At 40.1% G+C, this 26,337-nt stretch overlaps 2 protein-coding genes across 4 annotated transcripts; one reads left to right on the forward strand and one right to left on the reverse strand.

Moving 5' to 3' along the window:
- Positions 1-1,771: 1,771 nt before the first annotated feature.
- On the forward strand, positions 1,772-3,192 carry LOC131239391 (uncharacterized). Its single transcript, XM_058237082.1, has 2 exons — positions 1,772-2,082; positions 2,915-3,192. The coding sequence occupies exons 1-2, from the start codon at positions 1,803-1,805 to the stop codon at positions 3,157-3,159; spliced, it is 525 nt and encodes a 174-aa protein (XP_058093065.1). The 5' UTR covers positions 1,772-1,802; the 3' UTR covers positions 3,160-3,192.
- A 2,790-nt stretch (positions 3,193-5,982) lies between these two features.
- LOC131239392 (uncharacterized) lies at positions 5,983-24,359 on the reverse strand. Of its 3 annotated transcripts, none has more exons than XM_058237085.1 (2): positions 23,493-24,358; positions 5,983-6,118 (listed from the first exon to the last, which is right to left on the reverse strand). In XM_058237085.1, exon 1 carries the CDS (start codon positions 24,238-24,240, stop codon positions 23,515-23,517), a length of 726 nt encoding a protein of 241 aa, XP_058093068.1. In that variant the 5' UTR covers positions 24,241-24,358; the 3' UTR covers positions 5,983-6,118; positions 23,493-23,514. The 3 variants fall into 3 exon arrangements, with proteins under 3 accessions (XP_058093068.1, XP_058093066.1, XP_058093069.1); XM_058237083.1 differs by having other exon boundaries at positions 5,989-6,121; XM_058237086.1 differs by lacking the exon at positions 5,983-6,118 and adding an exon at positions 7,605-7,628 and having other exon boundaries at positions 23,493-24,359.
- Positions 24,360-26,337: the final 1,978 nt, after the last annotated feature.

Raw genomic sequence — 26,337 nt, forward strand, 5'->3', positions numbered from 1 at the left:
TGTGATTTGTGAGTGCCATCCAACCCATCCATTAGATCTCTTTTATAAGCCCAAATTCAATATCTAGATTGATCTATCACTGCATTGATCCACACCAAAGGGAGCAATGAGAAACTTTGTAGAAGGGCACAGTGTACATATTCATTGTCACCACTTGTGCACATAAAACCAACCATTCATTTGTAAACTCAGCCATTTTTATCCACCGAGCATGCATTAAACCTATTCAATAATAATCCTTAACCATGTCTCAAATGCACTCAATAGTCTTTTATCTACATAAAAAATATATATATAAAAAAAAAAAAAAATCTATTCAAATAACTTCACTCATTTGCACTACAAATCAGCCCACTCTCAGTCCTTCAATCTTGAACTAAACCTAACTAAATCAAACCCATGAATTTTGAGTTCAATCTACTTACATTTGACCCTTGATTTTTCACCATTTATTGGCATCACTGAGGACTATAGAACCTGTATTTTAGAGCAGCCTTTTAAGACGTATGACAATGTGCCCAAACTGTGTCCAAAACAATTCAACCAAGAAGGCGGGCCAATGCTTTGATTTTCACCCTTAAACTGACGGATAAAAACCTTTCTACACTATCATTAATTTTAAACCACTCATTCACCAACCATCTAACTTCCACCATGTTTTTTCATCCGATCATCAAATTGGACCATTGAAATAATCATTCACTACTAGATCTAAGTATCCAACCATTCACTTTACTTATGGACAATTCTTTAATAATGAATTAGTCCTAAATTCGTTTAAACTATACATGTACTCATTCATCCTAACGTGTAACCGTTCACCCTACTTCTTATCCATGCACAAACCTTTCCTACCATTGAAATTAAGATCCAACGACTACATCACGAGATACTCCTCGGTAGTGACTTAAGTGCATTTTAAGGCATGCACACATGGAATTACATAACTTTATGCACACATTAATCATTTGAAATTAATTCCTGACCACATACTCAATGACCTTTGGATCTAGCTTTCTAATCACCTGATTATTCATAATAATATTATTATTGGTTTTGACCATTTGTACATCACTTACCCCCAAATATATACCATACATTCTCTTCTCCATCCATACATACACCTGTCCAACCATCCAATATATATATATATATGTGTGTGTGTGTGTGTCCTATCTTTCTATGCTAATATAACTTTGCACGGTGCCTTTATACGTTATGATATTTCACATGTCTTTGCCTGTAACTTGATTGGATAGTATCATTCACGGTCCAAAAATGGGAACGGGAGCTTTAAGAGCCACCATAATGAAGGAGTTTTATCAACACCGTCCATCCATTTTAAAATGTGATTTTAGAGTCAACCCACAAAATTGAAGCAGATCCAAGGTTCAAAGGGACCACACAATAGGAGTTAAACACCTACCGTTGAAATCTTCTTAAGGGTACTCAAGCTGTTTGGATCAAGCTGATATTTTTGTTTTCCCTTCATCTAAGGTTTGTATGGCCTTATGTACGGGTTGGATGGCAATGAACAATCACGGTGGGCGCTGGTGAGTGTTATTATCACCGCTGATTCCTATGGTGGAGTCCACTTGAGTCTTGGATGTTCTATTTTTTGTCTTTATAGCCTAAAATGATATTGGAGAGTGGATGAACGGTGTGGATAAATCACATGCATTCACTGTGGGCCCAACAGAGTTTACACGATTAACCGTACGCAATCCGCTTCAAGGTAAAAATTCCTCATATAAAGCAAAGGCCGCCCCCTCCATCCTTCTTTCAGAGTCCCTTTTTCCGCCATGGATGACGCTCATCTCTCTCTTCTGACTGAAACCGAGAACAGCAGCAGTGAAAACGGCGACGACGCGGCAAACGCCGGCAACGATGCAAACGGCGACGACGCGGCAAACGTCGGCGACAATGCAAACGGCGACAAAGCCGGAAACGCCGGCAACAATGCAAACGGGGACGACGCCGCAAACGCCGGAAACAATGCAAACGGCGACAACGCCGCAAACGAAGACAATGCAAACGGCGACAATGCCAACGATATTGTGCCGCTTCAAGCACACCTGGGCCGTACTATTCTTTCTCCTTTTCTTCCTCATTCAGCCAGCAATGTAAAACGCTGGCGACGGAAGAAGCCGACCTCCTGCCTCAGAGCTTACAACGCCGACTCCCTGCGAAAGCGTTTCGCAGGAAGTTCTTGAATCCAAAACTAAAGGCGGTCATACGAGAGGGAAAACAAGCCTACCGTTCGTATGGCCAACTTGAGTCTTGGATACACCTGATTTTGGGTCTCTTTTCCTAAAATAATGATCGGGAAAAACGGATGGACGGAATGTATTTCTCGCAAACATCACGATGTACCCATCTAAGCATCCCATCGGAGGAAACGGATTGGGTATTCCCCTGCCACCAGCACGGTGGCTGATGGTCGGTGCTCTGTGGGCCCCACCATGATGTATGTGTTTCATCCATTTTTACAGATCATTTTAGGGCTTGACCCGAAAAATGAGAGGAAGATAAATCTCAGGTGGACCACACCAAAGGAAAACAATATGGAATGGATATCCACCGTTAAAATCCTCCTAAGGTCCACCGTACTGTTTATTTGATATCCAATCTGTTGATTAGGTCATACATGCCGTCCATCTTTTATAATTTTTTTTAAAAAAAAAATGAGAGAGAGGGGGGGAGGGAGGGAGGAGATGCAATAATTATCATACATGAACATTAGTTCTAGTGAACTGTAATTAAGGATATGATGCTCATGAGATCTTGGTCATTTCTTCTTTAGCTTTGCTGTGATGCTTGAGATGATTCTCTGCTATATTATTTTTTTTCTACACTTTCATGAAATATATTTTATTTCTTTTTTTAAATATTTTTTTTCCTATTTCAAATGCAGGGATTATGAACGTGGTCGATATGATCGGGATGAGTTATTTACTTTTTTCATATTTTAGCGGCATATTAACTATTATATTTTCTCCCCCTCGCCGTTGGGTGGGGGGCCTATTGCTTTGTTGCTTAGTCATAGCTGCAATTATCTGGAGCTATATTATTCAAAGAAGAGAGAGAGAGAGAGCTCCTGCACCACGACAAGTTGCTGAAGGACAGAGAGAGAGCTCCTGCACCACGACAAGTTGCTGAAGAGGAGATGGATCTGCCACCCCTAGCACCGGCACGGACAACCGGGAATGCATCATCGGGATTGGCATCTGACGTTCCTTGAAATCGATCCCTTGGCATTTTTTTGTTGAGGCACACTAGGAGTGACTTCCATCAAGAGCTTGCCTCTAATATAGTTGTTTTATTGTCAACTTTTTGTGTTGATGGCTTCCATCAAGAGATCGCCTACAGTATAGTAGTTTTATTGTCAACTTTTTGGTCTGGTTTATTTCAAGGAGTTCTGCCCTTTATTTAAATGATCATTGATCACTTAGTTTTCCTTTCTCTAGAACTACAAATGGATGGTGACTGCAATCTTTCATGCTAATCTAGCAGTTCAGTTTCAAACGTTCAAATACCATTTTCCGCACTACTAAGATCACAACACCAATTCATGGAAAAAGACATCTAAGAACATACTCCTTGTTCTTTTAATAGGTTTATTGTGATGGATTTAACAGTGTTGTAAATGGATATGGTTTAGCCAGTTCTGTCACCGTAAGATGTCGTCATTCTTGGTTTATTTGGAAGATAGTTAACATTATCCTTCTCCAGTTGATGCAGAAAGATTTCTTGTACAAATTATAAGGAAAATTGATTCATATAGTGTGCAGCCAACCATACACCCTATGGTTGTAGATGGTAAGCATGCTATAGAGATTATATGGTTATAGGTCTTTTGCAGAAAACCTCTTCAAAATCTTGAAAACCCCAAAACAAGGTTACAAAGGGCCACCACAGAAGGCCAGATGAAGGATTTAATTCAGCGGACTTGCATAATTTTTGAGACGAGTGATCTTCACGGTGCAGCCCCACCTTCTCATGGCTCAGATGACCTACAATAGTGGAACATTGACAACGAAAATGGGCCATATATATGCGGCATATGACTACTCTAATTACTTAACAGAAGCAAGTAATTAGATTAGTCATGTGCTGAGGCTCACGTTGATGAAGGACCAATATCGATGAATACGTACCTGGCTTAGCAATCCTCCAAAGCTCAGCTCAGATTAGTTCGAACAGAAGTTCAAACTAAAACAAGCCTCAGAGTCACGCTCATTTAAAAAGGTAAATCAAGCTCAAACCAGGGTGGTACCGGATAGTATTGGATTGATTTGGCTCATATATTGTATGCACACAGTTTCCTATGATGTGATCCACTTGAGCTGCCGATATGATTCATTTTTGAGATCGTCCTAAAATGATATATAAAAACGGATGGACTGGGTGGTAATACATATATATGATACAATATGACATGGATAATACACAATACATATGTATAAATGCACATTGTTTCCTGCGGTTTGGTCCACTTGAGCTTTCGTCCGTGTCTTTTTTAATGTTATTTTACAGCGTTATCTTTGTATTAAAAAAAAAAAGTCAACATTATGTATATTATTTATTTAACAAAAAAAAAAAAAAAGAGTTGACCCCTGTTCGAACTTGGCTCCATTCAGCCCCGCTCACATATTTGGACTAAACCAAACCAAGCTCAAGCTCGTATAATCTGGACCAAACCAAGATCCAATAATAGGGATCAACTTTCCATTTCACCGAAAGCATTGATATTTTCAAGTAGTCTGTTTTCACCTAAAGTGGGCCACAATGTATTGAGTATAATAATTGGTAAAATCATTTCCCTAAATTATAATAATATCGTAAAATCACTTTCTGATTGTCCATTTGACGTAGCCCACTTGAGGTTTACCAATTTTTCGAAGAGGAATCATAAGGTCCATGCCCAACTATGCATCTTTTGATGGATCTAATTGTGACAGGCTCCCAAACTCACATAAATTTTAAAGTTGCTACCCTCAAACTTCAGTTGAACGTGGACCATTACATATTTTCATGCCACTAATTAGAACATTAAGATTATCCTACTGAGATATACACACACACACTACTCTTTTCGGAATGGGACTGAACAGAGCAGTCCGGATCATGGAAGCTTGGGCCCACTTGCCAAGCTCAAAAGCATTTCCTCAAATCCAGTATAATGTAATGTGCAAGCCAAGGTTTCTGGCTTCAGCCCAAATTGCATGGATGGGGCTTGAAATTCCCATTCGTGGCCCACAGCCAGATGGTAAATGGGATAAAACAAAACTAATTTCACATACAACCGGAAATAAATTAAAATATTATTTCAAGCCATTGATTTTATTGCAGTGTGCTGATCTTTTAAGGAAAAAGATATATGTTAGAATAGCAGTGGATTCCACGATCTACTACAAGCATCAAATCTAGGTTGTTTAACAGTTTTGAAGGCGTACTTTGATCGGTCATTATGCCGTCTGTATGGATTGCTGGATGATGTGGTGTCTTTTGGTCTTCGGCCTCTACCACACCTATGCGTTCTTAGGTTCTCTAATGGGAAGATGAATGGGTGCATAATGGTGTGTAGATTAGGGGACAGAACACTTCTTTATATAGAGACAAGTCATAAGAAAATCCCACCCATCATAGGATTCTCCCAATCCCATGACTCCTAAATCATTGGGAGAGAAGCCTTCTCCCAACACAACTCTATCAAGAGTTGTCTATTGTACTTCACACCCATGATAATTGTGTGCACTCAACAATAGTGTGGGTCCCACTCTGATGGTCATGCGAACGATCTAATCCCATCATTGCATTGTTTGATGGACATATGCTATGTGTAGCCCATAATTCCAACAATATAAACATAAATGAAAGAGGTGAACTTGAACAGGCATTTTAGTCATTTTACCTATAGAAGTTGGGCTGGGACAGGTATTGTCTCAACAATAACTCTATTTGTTGAAGTCTATATATATATATATATATAAGAAAAAAGAAAAAAAAGCGCTAAACTGTCAGGTTTTTCTCCAAAGAAAGAAAGAAAGAAGTGAAGAGAGGATCTTGACTACTAGTGCTGGATCCATGGCAACCTTTAACGGCTAGTTGCTTCCTCCTCCTGACCAGAAAATGAAAAGATTAATCAATCAATCAATCACATAATAGTCATTTTATATTAAATAATAATAATAACAGCAACAAAATCATTAAATATCATTCGAAATCAATAGGTTCCGAAGCTTAACACAACATCCTATCCTAAAATCTAGAAAAAAAAGAAGAAAAAATTGAGACAATGACTTGGGCATAGAGAGTTGGCTACAGTTCAAAACCCAAAAACTCGACTGAACTGGATGTCCATTCGGGTCGAGTTGGCTCAAAGACCCAATCGAGTCTTTAAGCTACTCGATATTTAATAATTAAATTAAGATATTAGTAGTATTTAAAGAGAATTTTTATAACTAAATAAAATAAAATAGCAATGGCACATGATACTATTTTCTGCTACTTTTCAGGGTAAAAAAGAAATAGTAGTAGTTTTCACAGTGGCGGAAGGCATTGGTACTATTAAAGGAGGGCCACTGGTTCTGTTAAATGAGGTTTAGTGTCTGATTATATCCCTCATCATGAGCAGACCAAGTTATAAAGTCAAATTGACAAAACTTGGTTGAGCAAGTTCAAAACTGAGTTTCCCACTTAGCCCCAAATCTCACTGAGTTGAGTTGAGTTGACTCAACTTTGGGTCAAGTGAGTCAATTTATATATGTATGGCATAGTCGATCATAGGCAAGGCTCATAACAACACCACTTCCAGTCTGGATTGTTGTTTTGCTTTGCTTTGTACCCAAATGATCTGTGGTGGTTTTGGCAGTTGTTTTTCTTGTGTTGTTCTTTGAGCTATAGTGCTAGTTGATATACTACTTTTGTTTTGACAACTAAAATCAACAAGTAAAAAAACAGGACAAATTGTAGCAGAGATATGTGACAGCTAGAGTAACCTTCATTACTAGAATGTGTTAAGGAAACAATGTGTCAGACCACATAAGACTACATTTTGGAAACTATAATTAATCTAATTTATTTCTCTGAGAATAACATGAATATATAGAAGATGTAGCACATCTGGAGAGATCTAAACAAAAAAGGGAGCAAGGGAGAAATATCCTAAGCTAGAAGATAAAACTAACATTTTCTAACATCTCCCCTCAAACCAAGGTGCTCCAAAAGAAGCAACTTGTATTCGAAAGGAATGGTGAAAATTATTCAAAAGAAAATTTAAAAAATGGCATGATAACTTGAGGTGACAAAATGACGGGCAGCGACAAATATGAGTAGCATGAGGCAAGCAGGCACTTTTGACGATGTCAATCAGATTAAAACAAGCAAAAAAATAATAAGTTGAATTTGTTTACACTGAACTGCAGCCTCCAACTGACCAACAGTCCACATTTAGCATAAATGCATGGCAAACCTAATGACTGGACTGTTTAGCTAGTGGCCCATGTTAATATAATTTAATTCACATCTCCTTGTTTTCCATCTGGTGGCCCATGTTAATATAATTCACAGACTATACCTGTATGCTGGTTTAGTTATCGAATAGAGAAAAGATCTGTGCAGGGTACCTTTAAGAAGCAAATTTTCAAGACAAGCACTTGGACTGCATTACTTAATTACGGGCTCAAAATCCAAATTATCAGGTAAGGGAATGGCAAGACTGTAACTGCTCATAAGTGCAATCTTGTCAAAATACTTCTTGACAACTAAGAATACCATTGAATTTGCCACCCAATTGTAACAATTTACTACAAATTTCTACATAACCAGGAAATTTAAGAGTCCAAAATCCTAATAGATGTGAATTTCAAGACTCAGGAATGGGGGCTAAGGTAGTCCCTCTTATTTTACAAATAACTCCTAAAATTTAAAACCCTGGTATGTCTTGAGTGCAAGTGTCGGGATGGAAATGGAGGTGAATGGAGGTCATAAAAAGTAAGCCATGGATCCAAAAGTAAATACCAACCCAAATGTCCATGTCAACTAACCTCCACTCCAAAAAATATTGCTACCACACACAACTACTCGTAAGAGCAAATAATGTAGGAGAATGTAGAAATGTTGAAAATATGGAATCATGAAAAAAAAAAAAAAAAGGAATGATGGAATGTAGATGATCATGATGAGATGAAGACAGATCAAGTACAAGGAAAGCAACAGATAGGTGCCAATCAGAAACATAGTCACAGGAATAGAGAAAGAGAAAATATGGAATATAAAGTGGAAGATGAACTACGGGCTTCATCATCCATCAGCAATGTAGAGTTGCAGATGCAAGAGGATTCCACACGTTTGGGGCCCATTTATCTGATGGGCCTAGTGCGGATTGGGGGTCCCCTGAAAATCTCCTAGTTTCGAAGATCCTGACCTTTAAATATTTAGCCTTTTCTTTACTTTTCTCTTGTTTGAATAGCTAGATCTTAACCTTTTCTCCATGCAATGTGAACCCTTGCTATACTTTTCGTATTAAACATCAATTTCTTCATCACCAATAGAATACTTGAGATTGTCCAATCCAACTTAGCTTGAGAACTACAGGAAGTTTCTCAATTCTTCTTATATTTTAGTTGAAATATAGTTAATTTCTTCTTCCTTTTTAAGGAAGAAAACAATCCGCTTTGCTTCCTAGATTGCTCATGCTAGAAAGCATCTGTCTCATTTCTAGTTTCACACCCATGGTGTCAGTACAGTACGACCAAAATATGCGTAGATTAAAAAATTATAAATAGTGCCCCCAATAAGAAAATTAATGGCTTGTTCACCTAATATGAGCTCATTCATATTTTGCTGGATTCCCCCTCCAAAAACCTCTACCAAAAAACAGAATAATTCTCTATTGCACATTAATATATAACGCAATTAACGGGAACAATTTTACCCCTGCAATTCGTTTTTACAGCGGCACTGCACTTTGAATATTTAAAGTGACATGGGAAGACATTTTAAGAGTGTATTTTATTAATTTGGAGGCCCAGTTGCTTTGCAACATGCGGCTCGAGATTTTACTCACAAAAAGCAGGTGAACAGCTTAAGAGTCACCTGGAAAAAGAGAGTGCATGGTGCTCTCTCCCTGTGTAGCCCAGACAGTGAGTGGTTTTTTATAGGACAAGGTGCCCACAGCATCATATTTGAGGCATGGACTGGATTTTCACCCCCGGATAGTATCTTCAATGATGACATGAACCGTTTGAATTCTGGACTCTATGCAACAAAGGCCATCGTGGCATCGTTAGATTTGTTGAGAAGACGATTGTGTAAAAGGATGGATTTGGAACATTGGACATTAAATTTTTAACATTAAATTTTTAATGTCTCATATTCAAATCCAAGAGTCAAAGGTTATGAGAATCATTGAGGCATGATTATAATATTTAAGCTACGAGAGTTATGAGTATTTGAAAACAGTTCAGATCATAGTCCAAGATGCAACCAGGGTGAAAACGCACCCTGCACGGTATATGGTAAGGAGCACCATATCCTATCAAAAGCATGTCTCTCTCCTCTCCCCTCTGTGCGAGACACAAACCCAAATGTCACGCATCCCTTCCCCAAGATGATCTCTCCCCAATCTCTCTTCACCTGAGTGACACATCTCATCCCCTGTTTCATATAATGTGCCAATTACATATGGCATATGGCCTTGTTTATAGATATCGATTTCCTCATTTGATCCAGTCTCTCTGTCTACCTGCAGATAATCTAGATTCCCTAACAAACTGAAACTGAGAGAGAAATATTGGAACTTCCTAAAATAAAAACAAGTCTAGGTAAACCATGCATCAGGCTAAGTGGGACCCATCCAGGCCTCTTCTTGTGCACATGTGTGGAATGATGAAGAGCAGGTCGCGGACAGTTACATGGCCAAGATGGATAGAGAAGTGATTCGGACCATCGAACCTTAGACATATCTTTTAATCCGGAATGAGTTATCGGCGTAAAATATATGATTTTGGGGTAGGTAAACCAGAATTGCGAAAAACCCCTGGATCGATGGTCGTTTCCCGTTTTAATTTCTTTACTATAAATAGATAGTTTTATCCGTCGGCTTTAGGAGTTGCGCCCAACCTTAGAATAATTAGGAGAACGGTTTGGTGAGGCCAAATAGGTGGAAAACCTAAGTGTAGGACCCTTATTTATAGTAAGTCCAGTTGGATTTCTTTCTCATTGCTTGGTACCCCTATTTAAAGGGTTGTGAACTCGTTTTTATTCATTTATTAAGCAATTTCGAATTTATTAGAATTTATTTCTATTCGAGGAGTCCAGAGAAGCTCCGTGGATTCGGAGTAATTATCCCCATCACGTTCATCCCTGCGTCACATCATTAGGAAGATCAGGTACATGTCTACAATAAAAATGGATCCCCACTAAAAAAAGAGAATTGAGGGTCTCCATTCAAGGTACATATGTATGATAAAATGCAATGGTCCACGTACCATGCATCCTTAGCCATGCGCTGCCATGACACATGCATGCTGGGTGTGCCACCTGATCAACATCCCAATGTCTTACATCAACATGCCGGCATGGCACTTGAGGGAAGGGTTTAAGTAGCCATAACATGGCTAACTCAAGATATATGATATAATGCAGAAATTATAAAAGTTATAATTTCATAGCCGGGTTATGGAATATTTGGGCAGAAAGGAACAATCATTGCTTCAGAAATCAAAGGGGCCACATTGAAGAAGTTTTCAATAGAGCAAATTAAATGTTATGAAATGGGCATAAGCAGCTAAAATATTAGGCATTGATCAATTTCCTGCTAGTTGGTCTAAGTTGTAATGGTTTTCTAGTGTTTTTTCTCTCTCTCTCTCTCTTTTTTTCTACTTATGTATTCTTTGGCCTTGGCTGTTCTCGAATAAAGTGATTATCGCTTCAAAAAAAAAAAATAAATAAAGAAAAGAAAAGAAAAAATCATCTCATGCACTACACATTAATGTAGAGAACAAGACGGGTGGGGAGAAATCGGGAGGAATAGGTACGGCTATCAACTAGCCTGGTTCAAGAAGGGATGTGGCCTGTCCAAGTCCAGCCTGAAAAGTTAAACCTAGAGCCCGGCCTGGGCTGTGATGGAAAAAAAGAAACAGGCCCTAGCTTGAGCCCAATGACCAACTTTTTTGCAGGATCTGGGCTGTTCATTGAGTGTGCCTCGTCATGCATGATATATCACAAATAATTCTATTAAGTTAGGGTTGCAGTGGACCAAGCCCAGCAGCCTAGCCCCATAAGGCTAGGGATTGGGCTCCTCAACTTGGCCCAAGGTCTTTTTAGCCTGATTTAGGCTAGGACTAGCAGGACTAGGCTTGGGTCAGCCGAATGGGCTGTTAAGCATCACCTGAACCCTAAAGGATTTGGAAATGAGCTTAAAATCTTGGCCTTGGCCTGGGCCTGGGCCTGGCCAATGAGCATAAGGGGTCATTAGGATGCCTGTAAATTGTTAAGTTGTGACTTTCACCTGTAAGTCACTTATAGGGAAGTGACTTCTCACCCCTAACCCCATGAAGGTGTTAGCAATTTTGCCTATAAGTGACTTATAGGTGAATTTCCTCCCCCAAACAGCATCTGTAAGTGACTTGCAGTATTCGTAGTATCGGTATCATTACATGTATCGTTGGCTGGGGATACGGAAACATGTATTGATATTGCCGAAGTTATTGCCAATGCCCAGAAATGTATCGTTGATTGAGGGAAACATTGGGGAAATATGGGGAAAATGATGGACACATATAATAAGGTTCTTTTAATGGAGGCCTAAAGAGCTTGTATTGCTGGCTCAAGGAAACATTAGGGCCTTTTTGGATTCATGAAAAGCATGAGAAAGGAAATAGTGTTTCTTGGGAAACCTTATTTCCAAGAAACTGTGGGCAAGGAAATATTGTTTTACTTGTTTGTTTTCTAAAAAAGATTTTCGTAGAAATTTATAATCTATTTTCAAGTTTGTTGTTTTGCAAAACAAAAACTTTTCTTTAAAAGATTTTAGGTAGTCACTAGCATGTGCTAGATTAGCACATGTGGCACATGTGCGCATGTGGGATGCTTAGAGATGAATAGTGGCATATGTGGGCACTTGAAGCTGAATTGTGGCACGTGTGGTAAATGTGAGGTGTTTGAAGTTGTATGGTGACACATGTGGCACAAGATATGTATTGGCACATTTGACATGTGAGCACAAGGCTAAATGATGATAGTTGTGCACTTTGGCACCATTGGCACGTGGCATATTTGGAGAATTGAAGATGGATAATGGCATGTGTGGCACATTGGTGCATGTGGGAAGCTTTTCACATGTGGGGCACAAGTAAGATGAATGGTGGTACATGTGGCACAATAGTTCATGTAGGGCACAAGAGAAGATGGATGGTGACATAAGTGGCAAATTAGCACATTGGGACATGGTATTCCAAATCGGTTACATAATGGCCGTAACGGCCGTTACGTAACGGTAACAACCGTTATGCGTTACAGGATCGAAACGGCCGTAACGGCCATTACAGAAAAATGTGCCGTAACGGTCCGTGACGGCCCCGTAACGGTCCAGGAAGTGCATTTTTCAAAAAATAAAAAATGGTCGTAACGGCCGATATGGGGGCTGTAACGGCCATTACTGCCAGTATCATAATGGTAACGGTGGTGGCCGTTACGGCCATCATTACCGTTATGGAACACCTTGCATTGGGGGCTCTTTACACATGAGCCATATGATAAGATGGATAGTGGCATATGTAGCATAATGGCGTGTGTGGGGCATGACTAATGATGGACAATGTATCTTTCAGCACACGTGACACGTGAGGCGATTGAACATGGATAGTAGTGCATTTGGGGTTTAACCCCTAAGAAACCAGTTTCTCCTTCCATCGTGAGAAAATGCATTTCTTAAGAGTTGAGGTGGGAAAGTAAGCTCATTTATTTTTATACAATGATAGAAAGTGGGAAATGGTATTTCCCACAATTTTCACAAAGAAAGACATTAAAAAATAAAAAAATAAAAAAAATAAAAAAAAATAAAAAACAGAAAGTCAGTTTCATGGCAAACACCATTCCATTTCCCATACTTTCCATTAATCCAAATAGGCGCTTAGGGAAACATGGCGAAAATGGTGCAATTTCTCAATGATACTTCTGAAGATGCTAAAGTACATGTACTTGCATATTTAAGAATTAAATAATAGTAAAAAAGATGTGTATTTGCATATTTAGGAATCAAATAACAAGTTCCCTTTAATGGGGGCCTAAAAGCAGGCATCGTTGACTAGGGGAAACATTGGGGAAAATGGTGGATCCATCCATCCATAGATGCACGTACATACATACAAATACACATGCATGGTCTATTCATCCATCCATCCAACCATCCATGCATGCATACATACAATGCCACAAATATATATACATACACCATGATCCATCATCCACACGTGCGCGCGCACACATCCATCCATCTACACAGACAAACATGTATTTAATCATAAAATCATGCACCCATTTAAAAATTAGAAAAGATTTTTAAAAATAAATAAATAAATAGATTTTTGGTGATATCGATACATTGGCAATGCACTAGCAATATTATCAAAATACCGCTGATAGCCTAAGACATTGACGATACAATTGACGCCTAGAATTTATACAATTGAAAACAATAGCAATACATTAGTAATATCAATACATTGATAATACTTGGTGATATATCGCTGGTACATGGATTTTTATTTTTTTATTAACGGGGTTATTGATATTGTTGAGCCAGTGATACCAATAATATCAGCAATATTATCGATAATATCATTGATTCTCGGAATATTGCTTAGTTGTAAGTCACTTCCCACTCATTGTGGCAAGCACAAAACCCAACAGGCCAGCCCAAGCCATCGATAGCCCTGGATGCAGCGAAAATTTAGACAAGTAAAAAGAAACAGGAAGAAGAATAAGGGGTATACACGCATTGCGGTCTCATCCATGGAAGAGATTGCACTTCCAAGGTAAGCCTAACAACATGCCCCGCCCCATGTCATCTGAAGTCAGGAATCCATTCTCACAGAAAACCCTGAACACTTGCAGATGGGAAGGTAGTGAGATATACTTGGCACCACCCACATTGACGCACTCCAAGTGGGCCATGAGCCGAGCGTGGAGAGTCACAATTAGAGCTGAGCAGAATCCGACTCAATCCGACGGATCTGACCCGATCCAATTTGAACCAAAGGACAGGATCAGGTCAGATCGAGTAGGCCCACTCAGATCCGACCGTACATCGAATAGAGTTCGGATTAATGGCCAATCCGAACCGATACGATTTCAAATTTTTCCTGATTTTTAAGTATTTTGAGGGTATTTTTTCAACAAAAAAAAAAAGTTAAGGGGATGTGTGATTGCTCATGTGATTATGCGATCACGACATCGCGTAAGTGCACAACCACTCCAAGTCGTAAATGATCACTTATGCGATTTGGCAACATTGATCAAACCCTAACCACCATTACCACCATACATATAAGTCAACATGATCACAACCGTCCATAAAAAATTTCAGCTTAGTCATAGATTAATTTATCTCAACCAATTAAGTAAGATATCATAAGAAAATGCACCATAATTTAAGGTTGAAGAGAAGATTCGCCATACTGTAGCCCTTCCACCCTATTCCGTCCTACACATTGTAGCATTTATTGTAAGTGCAAGAGAGAGAGGGGCCGTACAAAAGAGTGTTTGTATCCTTTTCGTGTCAGAAAAGAAAAGCAAAGGTTTTATAGAAATGATTGATGATGCGTATGGAAAGCTTCCCATCCACATGGCTACCTTTCAACTTGTTGGCAATCACATAACGTATCTGGACCGTCCATTATGTCTAGTCTACCCATCATGTCTCTCTTTAAAAATTTCATGACCATTTGATAGATCAAACCATCTATTCATGGAATTTAAGAATAATGGACACGATCATTAGGAAAATATAGTTCCAGCCACAAATATTTAGAACCGTCCAATTGCAGTGAATTTTACATACAAGTAAAAAAAAAAATAGTGACCTGGACCTAATGAAAGGTCCAGATACGTTACGTGATCACCAACTGAGTCCAAATACAACTATGTACATCTAAAGGCTTCCATACACCTACACCACCAGTTGTTGAGGTTGGTAATAATTTGGTTGAAATTTTGAGAATATCTATGCAAAGGATTAGCCGTTGAGAATGAGAATTGCAGAGAGCATTGAATGCTCATTCCAATCTGTTTGTTTGTGGAGGAGCAAGTAAATGTGCGTTACTTCCTAAGGTGGCTAAGGAGAGTCGTGAGTGTTAAAGAGAGAGATGGAGATAGTACCTTTTGATCCTAAAAACCTGATCTATATCGGTGCGAACTCGATCCGACTCGATATTTTTGATCGGGTCGGACTCTGTTCGAATCAGCCCAACTCAGATCGGGCTCAGATCGAGTCAAGCATGTTGGACTCGGTACCGAGTTCGAGTCAGGCCTTTTTCAAAACCGGATTGAGTCGGGTTAGACCTAACTCGGTCCGACTCGACTCAATGCCCACCTCTAGTCACAATATCATCCGTGCAAGTGGACTACATGTTACGAAAGATTAGGTGTAGTGAGAAATGCAGCAAGTGGATGAGAGAATGTGCTCAATCCATAAGATTCTCTTGTCAATGGATCGGCACTTGGCACTTAGTTTGTCTTCGAAAGCATGCTCCGGCAGAGTGGCGCTTAGCGATCTTGGTAGCTTTATGGTTAATCTAGGGGGAGATGAATGAGAGATGCATTAAAAATGTGGGAAATGATGTTTGTTTTGACATCCCTAGGGTGAAATCTTTTATAGTGGATTGGGCTTCTTGTAATGCATCTTTGAAAGATAGTGTAGATGCCGAAATCCAGATGTCCTCCCTAGAACGCTCGTGGACTTGCAAAACGAGACTATAATGGAGACCCTGGCTATAGCAGGGGACCCTCCGATGCCAAAGTCAGTGCAGGCAAACTGGGTCTAGTCAAACGTACGATTTTGGAGTGTATTTTGGGGCATATCGTTCACCATAAAGGAGGCCCTTATTTATAACCTTTTGGATGGCGGTGACATATATGGCAATGCCTCTAAATGCATATTGCGGAAAGGATCTTCTTCTAAATATGTCGTGGTTATCTTCTTAAGATCATCGACGAAGATCTTGGAGTGATCTTCCTTGGATAAGATCCTTGAGCGGTCAGGGTCCGAGGAGGTCTGGGTAGATGGTTGAGGCCAACCTCCAGGGCAGCTAAGTCGAGACCTTACAGACCGAGCTGAACTGTCAATTGTAGTCAGGAATCATATAGAGCAGACTAAAGTGTTGATCGAGGTCAGGACCTTTCTTTAATGCAGGTCAGGTCGATAGTCATAATCGTTAGCTGGTCATGATAGTGAAACGTCTGTTAGAGCCGAGATTTTTGTCCATGATAGATGCTCGGGCCATTCGTAAAGGTCGAGCTCGGTAGTTAAGACCGAGTTACCTTACTTTGATCATTTTGTGCTCTTTCGTTCCAGTTGTTGGGTCAATCCATTTTCACCCATAACAGTAGCCCCCTACTTCCGAGCGTCCTTCACAAGCTCAGGAAGTAAGTCGGTATGGACTGACACTCGCATAATGTGTTGTGCCCGATAAGTTGGTTGGTTGGACTAGCTTGTCATCATTGTCGGAGAGAGAAATACGGCTAGTGCGGGATTCGAGGAAGATTCGTAATGATCGTGAAGGCATGCTCGAGGAGGCGTGTGCTGGAGCAGCGCCTCTTTGACTCTTTGCCAATCTTGTGTAGGCACGTATCTCTACCTTGGAGGTCGAGTCGGCCAACCAATAGTCTGTCACCATGTGGATTAAGGCGTGAGCTATAACGCCTCTTCGAATGCGGCATTAAATGCGGCCCATTAATGCTTGTAGCCGAGGTCTCTATAAAAGAGGGGAAGATTTCAGAAATCTCTCTCATTTGATTCTTCTGCCATTGTAGTATTCTTCCTGACTATCGGAGCAAGCGATTTCCAGTAAGTCGGGTATCTGCCATTCAAGCAACTCTCTCTTCTTCTCCGATCATCTTTGCTTCCTTTTTCTATTCTCCCTTCCTCTTTCGGCCGATATGTTCGATATTTCGGATGATTGGTCAGAGCCAATGGCTTTCCAGGGGGACTCTGAGCCAGAGAATATACACTCCCCACTCGAAGTTCCTTTAGACCCGCCATCTCCAGTATCGCTGAGCCGAAGTCGAACAGCGGAGCAAGCTCCATTCGAGAGGGTTACCGATCAGACCTCTGTTAAGCGGCTCGTGGACCTCGGCCCTTTTGGGTTGAGGCTCAGAGACGCCGACCTGGTTTAGATCATATCGGAGTACCAAGTACCAGCTTCCGCGGTAATCTGAGCTCCTAAACTAGGTGAAGTCCCGGGAGATCCTCGCAAGGGCAAGGTGGCTATATATCTGATCGCCTTGCAGTGTGGCCTTCGACTCTCTATTCATCATATCGTTAGGGAAGTCACGGCTCACTTGAAGCTAGCTCCAGGCCAGATCATCCCCAACGCCTGGAGGGCCTTGTTGGGGACTTACATTCTGTAGTTTCAGCTCGGGTACACCGAGCTGACCACCGAGGAGTTCTTGTACCTGTATCAAGCGAAGACCAGTCCTAAGCATCAAGGCTGGTATTACTTCTCGGCCTGAGCGAATAAAGGCTAGGCCCGCATCACAGACAATCCGTCCTCCAACAAGAACTTGAAGTACAAATGGTTTTGGGCATCTGGAGAAAATGGGAGGCTCCAGTGGTTGATGTAGCTCGGCTTTGACCTCGGGTTCCCACCAAGTTCGCCAACCCGGGTCAAACATATCCGAACCATAGACTTGTAAATTTTATTTGCTTTGTAGTCATTTTTGCTAACCGTAGGGATGATCTTTTGCAGTGCTGCCCAAGAATCCACCCCAATTGTCTGACCTCCAGCGTCGTCGAATTAATCGTGCGAGGTTAGTGGACGCTGGTGACCGAGCTTGGAAGGATGGGATGTGGTGGCATTGTCTTACACCAAAGGGGCGCAAAGGAGACTAGGATTCTTGAGTTGGGATTAGGCAGGCAATGTGGTACAAAATGAATGTACCTATGGGAGAGACGAAAAGAAGACGTGAGGGACTTCTATAGATTTCTTGCCATCCCTTATTATAGAGAGCATATGTAACCAAAAGTTATGCAAGGCCCATCATGATATCTGTGTGACATCCACTCCGTCTATCCACTACGACTTGTTAGGTGGTGAGCCGGAAAAAAGAAATAAACAAATGCAACTGAAGTCTGACACACCATAAGAAATAGTGGGGATTGAAAAGCTTATATTTACAATCCATTCCACATCACATATCAAGGTTGTAAGTGTTGTGCACACTTTTGTTTAATTGTAAGTATTGTGCACACTTTTATTTTGTCAAATTTCGATAAGACAAAACACCCTCTAGTTCAACTTCAAGTGATGGAAAGTTCACCTTCAAGTTCAACTTCAAGTGATGGAAAGTTCACCTTCAAGAACAAACCATGAAGAGTGTATAGTGCAAGAACAAGTTCAAGACGTGGATAATGCAAGCTAAAGAATACTCAAGTTCTACTACTAGTGGAAGATCAAGCTCTACCTTTAAGTAGAAGATTCGTTCTATACACTTCAATGTCCAGCTTTGTCAGGTATAAATGACCCTAGAAAGACTTTAGGCTTAGGTTCTTTCAAATGCTAAACTTATACAGGGTTTTATACTTTTATTAGGCTTTAGTTCGACTAGTCTAAGCCTTAGTTCGACCAGTCCAAGCCTTGGTTCGACTAATCTAAGAATAACTTCGACCAATCCAAGATTCAAAATCAAAAAAACTGATTTTTTGCACCCTCGACCAGTCGAAGGCAGTGCTCGACCAGTCGAAGAATGGTTTTATCCGATTGCACCGAAAATTTAAAAATTTGTTGGATCTTAGACGAGTCGAAGCAACCGAATTTCAGCCTATAAATAGAGGTCTTCTCTCATTCCAAATCAATCAATTTAAGCCAGGAAAAGCTTCCATTGAGAAAGAGAGAAGTCCCCACTATCTTCAAGCTATTGCGCGGTATTTTAAATTTATGTTTATAGCTTTTTGTTTTGATTCTTTGATCTCTAGTTTATGAATCTTATTTTTTAAAAGAGAGTAATCACTCTTCTTTTTGAGATCTAAAGGATTCAAAAAGTTGCCTAAGGTTTGAACTAATTTAAAATCAATTAGAACCTAGAACCCTTGATTGTATTACTGGACATTTAATGTTCTACATCAAACGAATCATTTCTACGGGCTACATCAAGTACATCTTTAAAAAGGAAGATTAGTATCATTCTGTATTTTTGTCTTTGGTTTCTTTGAGATATCCAGAAAATCTCATGTATTGGTTTTGACTGAGATAGCCAAAAAATCTCAGCATAGGGTTCTGTTTGTGATAGCCCATCTAAAAACACAATTGTATAGGTTTTAAGGTGAACCTGTGAAAACCTTGATTATTAGTGAACACCAATATCATGTGGGTTGTAATTATTGGGAGTGGAGTAGGTGTGGCTATTTGAGAATAGTTGGTGTACACACCGATCTACTATAACTTCTGGTGTTTGTGGTGAATGATTTAAATTTCTGTATATGTGGTGAATAATTGTAATTTGGTTGTGTGGTGAATGCTTGTAATAAATAACTCTCTCTTATCTCTTGCTTAGTTTGTGATCTTAATCCTTACTACATTCATGAAATCAGGTTGTCCTACCTAAAACATTTGTTTTTGGTGTAAGGTTGTCCTATGAACAAAGTTTGAATCAATTTCTCATTACTACTGCTATTGAGATCAGTGATTTATTCTAATTTATTCATTATATTTGTTCCATCCATGCCAAGATTTAACAAATAGTTCCTCCCTTCTGATTAGAAAAAGAAGAGATTATTCAATCAATCATGTAACTATCATTTTATATTAAACAACAATAATAACAGCAACAATAACATTAAATATCATTTGAATCAATAGCTAGGAATCTTATCACAACATCCTAGCCCAAAATCTAAGGAGAGAAAAAATAATAAAAATAATTATAAAAAAAAGACGAAGAAGGAAAAAAAAAACAAGAAGAAGAAGAAGAAGAAGAAGAAAAAAAAATGCTATAGTGAGTTGGGCATAGAGAGTTGGCCACATAGTTCATGTTCAATGGCTACATGGTGCTAATCTTGAGGGCCTATGGATTGTCCTCTCTTGGCCCATGAATGTGTAGCTTACATTATTAAAATGGATCCCATTAGATGTTATTTTTCACTACAACTTTGGGGGGGTTTAAAAGGTGTAATATGTAAGTCAGATATTGAGAAGGCCTACAACCATCTCAATTGGACCTTTCTGGACTACATGTTGAGTAGGATTGGGTGTAGTGAGAAATGGAGGAAGTGGATGAGGGAATGTGTTCAATCCACAAATTTTTTTTTTTTTTTTGAAGACACGGGGGACTAATCCCTGCGGATACACGCAATCACCCACAACCACGTGTATCGGGTAAAGACAAGGAGGGGAATCGAACCATCACCAATAGGGAGCAAACCTATGGTGAAGAGAAATGGAGGAAGTGGATGAGGGAATGTGTTCAATCCACAAATTCTCTATTCTTGTCACTCGATTGCCTAAAGGCTTTTTTGCAAGTTTGAGAGGTGTGAAGTAGGGTCCCCTTATCCCCATTTTTATTCTTGGCAGTAGTAAAAGCTCTGGGCAAAACGTGGTATTTTAAATAGCTACACTATGTAGCACGCACCCAACCAGAAAACTGGGAAATACATGGTGCTAATCTTGAGGGCCTATGGATTGTCCTCTCTTGGCCCATGAATGTGTAGCTTACATTATTAAAATGGATCCCATTAGATGTTATTTTTCACTACATCATTAAAATCAATTATTGTTTTCAACGAATTGTTAATTTTTATATTTTCAATAAAAATTAGTTTATCTTTTCAATGCTTCTAGTAAAAGTTGTGCGAGTAATACTATTAAATCAGTTCCGTTGCTCTTCTTTATCTTCATACTTAAAGTAGTGTGTAGCCTATGCTAAGCTACATACTATGTAGCTTACGCCTCATGCTTCAAAGGGGAGAATGCTACGCTACACGCTATTTGCTATTTAAAACACTGACATATTGTTGATAAAAGGGCAGCAGTTGAGCCTTCTTAGTGGGTTCAAGGTCGATAGGAACAGTGCTCAATTACTTATCTTTCGTTCACAAGCGATACTATATTTTTTTGCGATGCATATCCAAATATGGTGCACACACTCAGTATGGTGATCACTTGCTATGAAGTCGTTTCAGGCTTGAAGGTAAACTCGGCTAAGGGTGAATTGTTGGGGATTAGAATGGAGGAGGGGGAGATGAATATTCTCACAGGAGTTTTTGGGTGTGGGGTGGGGTCATTCGCCTTTACGTACCTAGGCTTACCTTTGTGTATTGGGAAACCTCTAAAGCATTTATAAGAGAAACCGGTGAAAAGGGTGGAGAGGAAGCTATCTTGCCGAAAAGATAGATATTTATTTTAGGGGTGTAGGATAAAGCTAATCAAGGCAACCCTATCCAATATGCATCTCTACTTTATATCCCTTTTCAAATGTCCAAACTAGTGTTGAACTGCATGGAGAAAATTAGGCGAGACTTTTTAAGGCAATGTTCGGAAGACAAGAATAAGTTTCACTTTTTGTCTTGGGAGGAGGCGTGGAAGCCATAAAATAAATGGGGGGGCTAGCATAGAAGCTTTGGAGACTATGAATCTTGTGCTTTTGGGGAAGAGGTGGTGGCGGTTTGGGATGGAGAAAAATTCTTTCTAGAGAAAATAGGTTGCTTCCTTGTATAGAGTAGCTAGGTTGTGAAGGGGTGTCTTTAGTGTAAAACCAAAGTTTAAGGAGGAGATTAGTTTCTCGATTGCAGATGGAGAGAAAATCATATTCTGAAAGGATGTGTAGACAATGGACAACTCTTTAATGAATGAGTTTCCAAGTTTGGCCAGGTTAGCAACGGGATTTGATATATCAGTTGGAAATTGTTGGTCGACTAGTGGATGCTCTGTGGTATGGTCACCCCATAATTGTCGAAATCTATTGGATGAAGGAATAGAAGATTTTATCTTACTCCTTCAAAGAATTCACCTGTTTAGTCATCCACCGAGGACCATAACAACTTGGCGTAGCTCTTTTTATGCGATGTTGTGCATTGGTTCGGTTGCGGGCTAGGCACGGAGGACCATGTTATGGCGATATGGTGCTCCTCCGAAAGTGGTGACTTATACATGGTTGGTTGGTAGGAAGAAGCTCTTGACCATTGATAACCTTTGCACAAGAGGTCTAGTGATCCCAAATATTTGCGCTCCATGTATGGGTAGTGATGAGATAGTTAATTAACTGTTCATTCATTCTTCTTTCACTCAATGTATTTGGGATTCTATTCTCTCTTTGTTCAAGGTGCAGTGGTCCATGAACGCCTCAATGGATAGTTTTCTAGAGGCGGGTCATGAGATCTGTCTTCAAAAGCATGCTCAAGCGGAGTGGCGCTTGGTGATCTTAGTGGCATTGATGTAAAAATGCAGAGAATAATGTTTGTTTGGTCATCCCTAGGGTGAAATTTTTTGCAGCCAATTGGGCTTCTTGTAATGCATTTTTGAAAGATAATATCTTGTTACTTGTCTAAACAAAAGATAGTATCTAACTTTTTTGCTTTTTAGGGTTGTAAGCTGTTTGGTATCATCTCAATGCCTTCTTAATAAAAGTTACCACATCTTTTTTTTTTAAAAAGGCGCTTCTGGATCTAGAGGTTCATGTAATCCAATCCATCAAGTCAGAGGGTATACAGCAATTTTTTAAAGACTTGGACTACTTCAAACATTTGATCATGTCACCCTCTTCCTTACAATACGAACCATGGCCCATGCTGCCCTGTAGGGGATTGAGGTCTTTTTAGCCCAATTTAGGTCAAGGCTGAGGGGACTAGGCTTAGGTTAGGCCAACGGGCTGTGAGACATCGCCTGAGCCCTCAAGGATTTGTAAACGAGCTTAAAATTTTAGCACAAGTCCAGCTAAAGGGCCTAAAATTGTGGGAAGCTCAAAACCTGATAGGCTAGGCTAGCCCATTGACAGCCCTGGATACATAGAAAATTTAGATAAGGGGTCGTTTGGATGCCTATAAAGTTTTAAGTTGTAAACACATTACACCTATTCTACAAGCTATTCCGTTTGGCTTTTAAGTGGTAATATGCTTACATGTAATCAGATTGTGTGTTAGGGTAGCTTGTAAAGTGTTTCCAATGGATGAAGTAAGTATTCATACCATTGAGCTTGGGTGGTAATCCTTCTAAGATCCACAAATCACAAAGTAGGACCTGAAAAAGAAAAAGAAAAAAAAAGGAGGAGAGATATACATTCATTGCCGTTTCTGTACATTCAGAGGGTATCCGGCCATTCATCCACAAAGAGATTGCACTTCCGAGGTGGGCCCAACATAACGCCCGGCCCCACGTCATCCGTAGCCGGGAATCCAACTGTCACGTTCTCACAGGAAATCCTGAAATTATACCAGCCGAAATTATACACGGTATACTTTGCCCGAGTAAGCAATTCAAATCGGAAATCCACGGCACCACGTAACAGCCGGTCCCTGACCATGGACTCGGCGGCACCCACATCCAAGCTCTCCGAGTGGTTCATGAGGCGGGCCTGGAGAGTCATATGCCGCGACCGTTGCACGTAGAAGGGATGGATGGAGACCTGTGATAGGAAGTGGGACCCATAGTATATGGATGACCGGACACGGTCATAGTAGATTTCTTTCCGCTGGTGATAGTTCTTGATGTAGATCGAGATATTCCAGGCGGCCGTCAATCGCGACGAGGAGATGTTGAAGGGATCGACGGTGGCTGAGGAGACGGTGTATGAAGACAATGTATTAATCCGCGGGTCAATGAGATAGACTAACAACGTCAGGAATAGTATTCCCAAGATTAGTACGACTATTTGGAAGAGGGTAGAGCGTTGGTAGGTGGTTGGAGTGGGATTTTTGGTGCTAGGAATGTTAGGGTTCTTCTGAGGCTGAGTACCGGATGTGGTGATTCTATCTTGCGCCGGAGTAGCGGAGAGGAGGACCTGATTAAGAGATTGGGATTCAGGCATTGTGGTAAAACGTACTTAGAAAAGAGGCGAAAATAAGTTGTGGGGGACTGCAATCCTTGTTTTTTTTATATATATAAGGATACCGGATTCGGTGCGGCCTTCCTTACCGGACGTGGATTTCCTGCCAAAGTATTAGGAAGGAGACGCTGATTTCTGCAAAAGCATAGCAGGAAGCTCCTCGGATGGGATGCTTAGGTGGGGACACAGTGATGTTTGCGAGAAATCCATTCCGTCCATCCGTTTTTTCTGATGATTTTAGTAAATGAGATAAAAAATCAGGTGTATCCAAAAGTAAAGTTTGTCACACGAAAGCAAAGAGTGTCGATTCAATGACCACCATTGAAACGTTTATTTAGAGCGGATTAGGAAATCGGATTCAATGACCAACCGAACCAACGGCATGGATCGGTTCGGATCGAATGGGTCAGATCCGACGTTTTTTCTGATGAGAATCGGACTGAAATCCGAACAGAATGAATCCGATCCGGACCTAACCTATCCTAACTGATCCGGAGTGATGGTATGGTCTACTTAAGCTTTGGATATCCATTATTTTAAGTTCAACCACTGAAATTTTATAGAAAAACAAATGAACGGCGTGGATAAATCACATGCATTCACGGGGACCCTAACAGAATTTACTCGGTACGATAACTCGATAAGAAATCCCGCGATTTGGAAGCGGATTGCGTACTGAGTAACTGAACATGCTGAAGAGTACTGAGTAAACTCTGTGGGGTCCACCGTGATTGATATATTTTATCCACTCCTTCAGTTCATTTTATAAGACAATTTTAAGGCTTAATACTAAAAATTAAGCATATCTAAATCTCAAATGAACCACACCGTGGAAACAGTGTGAATTGAAAGTCTGCCGTTGATAAATTCTTGGGGGCCACAGAAGTTTTGGATCAAGCTTATATTTTTATTTTACCTTCATCTATATCGTTATGATATTATGAACAGGTTAGATTATAAATAAAAATCAATGTGGGGCCTAGCAGGGTTTCAACGGTGGAAATCATTATTCCCACTGTTTCTTGTGCTTTGAAACACTTGAGCCTTTTTTATGCTTCAATTTTGGGTCCAACCCCTTAAATGAGGTGTAAAAACGGATGGATGGCGTGGATAGACCACATACATTAAATGTGTGCCCGACTGAGTTTACTAAGCACAATAAGATACGTGTATCTACATTTACGGTGTGCAGATACACCCGTAGTCGTGCAGCACGTCAATGGACAACACAGCGACCACACCTGACACCATGGGTGGTGGTCGGTGCTCTGTGGGGCCCACTATGATGTATTTATTTCATCCATGCCGTCCATATATTTTTACGGATAATTTTAAAGTTTGAGACGAAAAATGAGATATATCCTACTTAAATGAACCACATTACAGGAAACAGTGTTGAATGAATGTCGACCATTAAAAACATTTTGGTGGCCATAAAAGTTTTGGATCAATATGATTTTTTTTCCCTTCATCTGGGCCTGTATGACCTAATCAACATATTGGATGTCAAATAATTAAATAAATCGTACAGTGGGCAGTAGGAGGATTTTAATGGTGAATTTCCAATCACTATTGTTTTTATGTGGTGTGGACCACCTGAGATTTTTATATCTCTATTTTTTGGAATAAAGTTGTAAAATTATCTTTAAAAATAGATGAACGGAATGGATAAAACTAATACATCATGATAGGGCCCACAGAACACCGACCATCAGCCACGGCGTTGGTGGCGGGGAGCAGCGAGTAGCCAATCCGTTTCCCAACACGGTACTACGGCAAGTTACAGCTGTAGATACGTGTCGTTGAAAGAGCAGCGGAGAAGCCCCTCCAGCTCTGAGTTGTACGAACGGCTCAAATTAGATCAAGATTATATGGGCCTCATGATAATGTATTTATTATATCAATATTGTTTGTCCATTTCTCGTGATCCTAAAAAAAAAAGACCCACCAATTCAACCCGATCCGAATTATACCCAACCTGATCGACTCGGTTCAAGCCAACCGTACATCGGATCGGTTGGCCAGATGTCTGGACTCGGTCCCTGATCGGAACGAGTTCGGATATGCCCACGTACATTT

Source organism: Magnolia sinica, chromosome 3, assembly GCF_029962835.1.
Source record: "Magnolia sinica isolate HGM2019 chromosome 3, MsV1, whole genome shotgun sequence".
NCBI classification, from domain to species: Eukaryota; Viridiplantae; Streptophyta; class Magnoliopsida; order Magnoliales; family Magnoliaceae; genus Magnolia; species Magnolia sinica.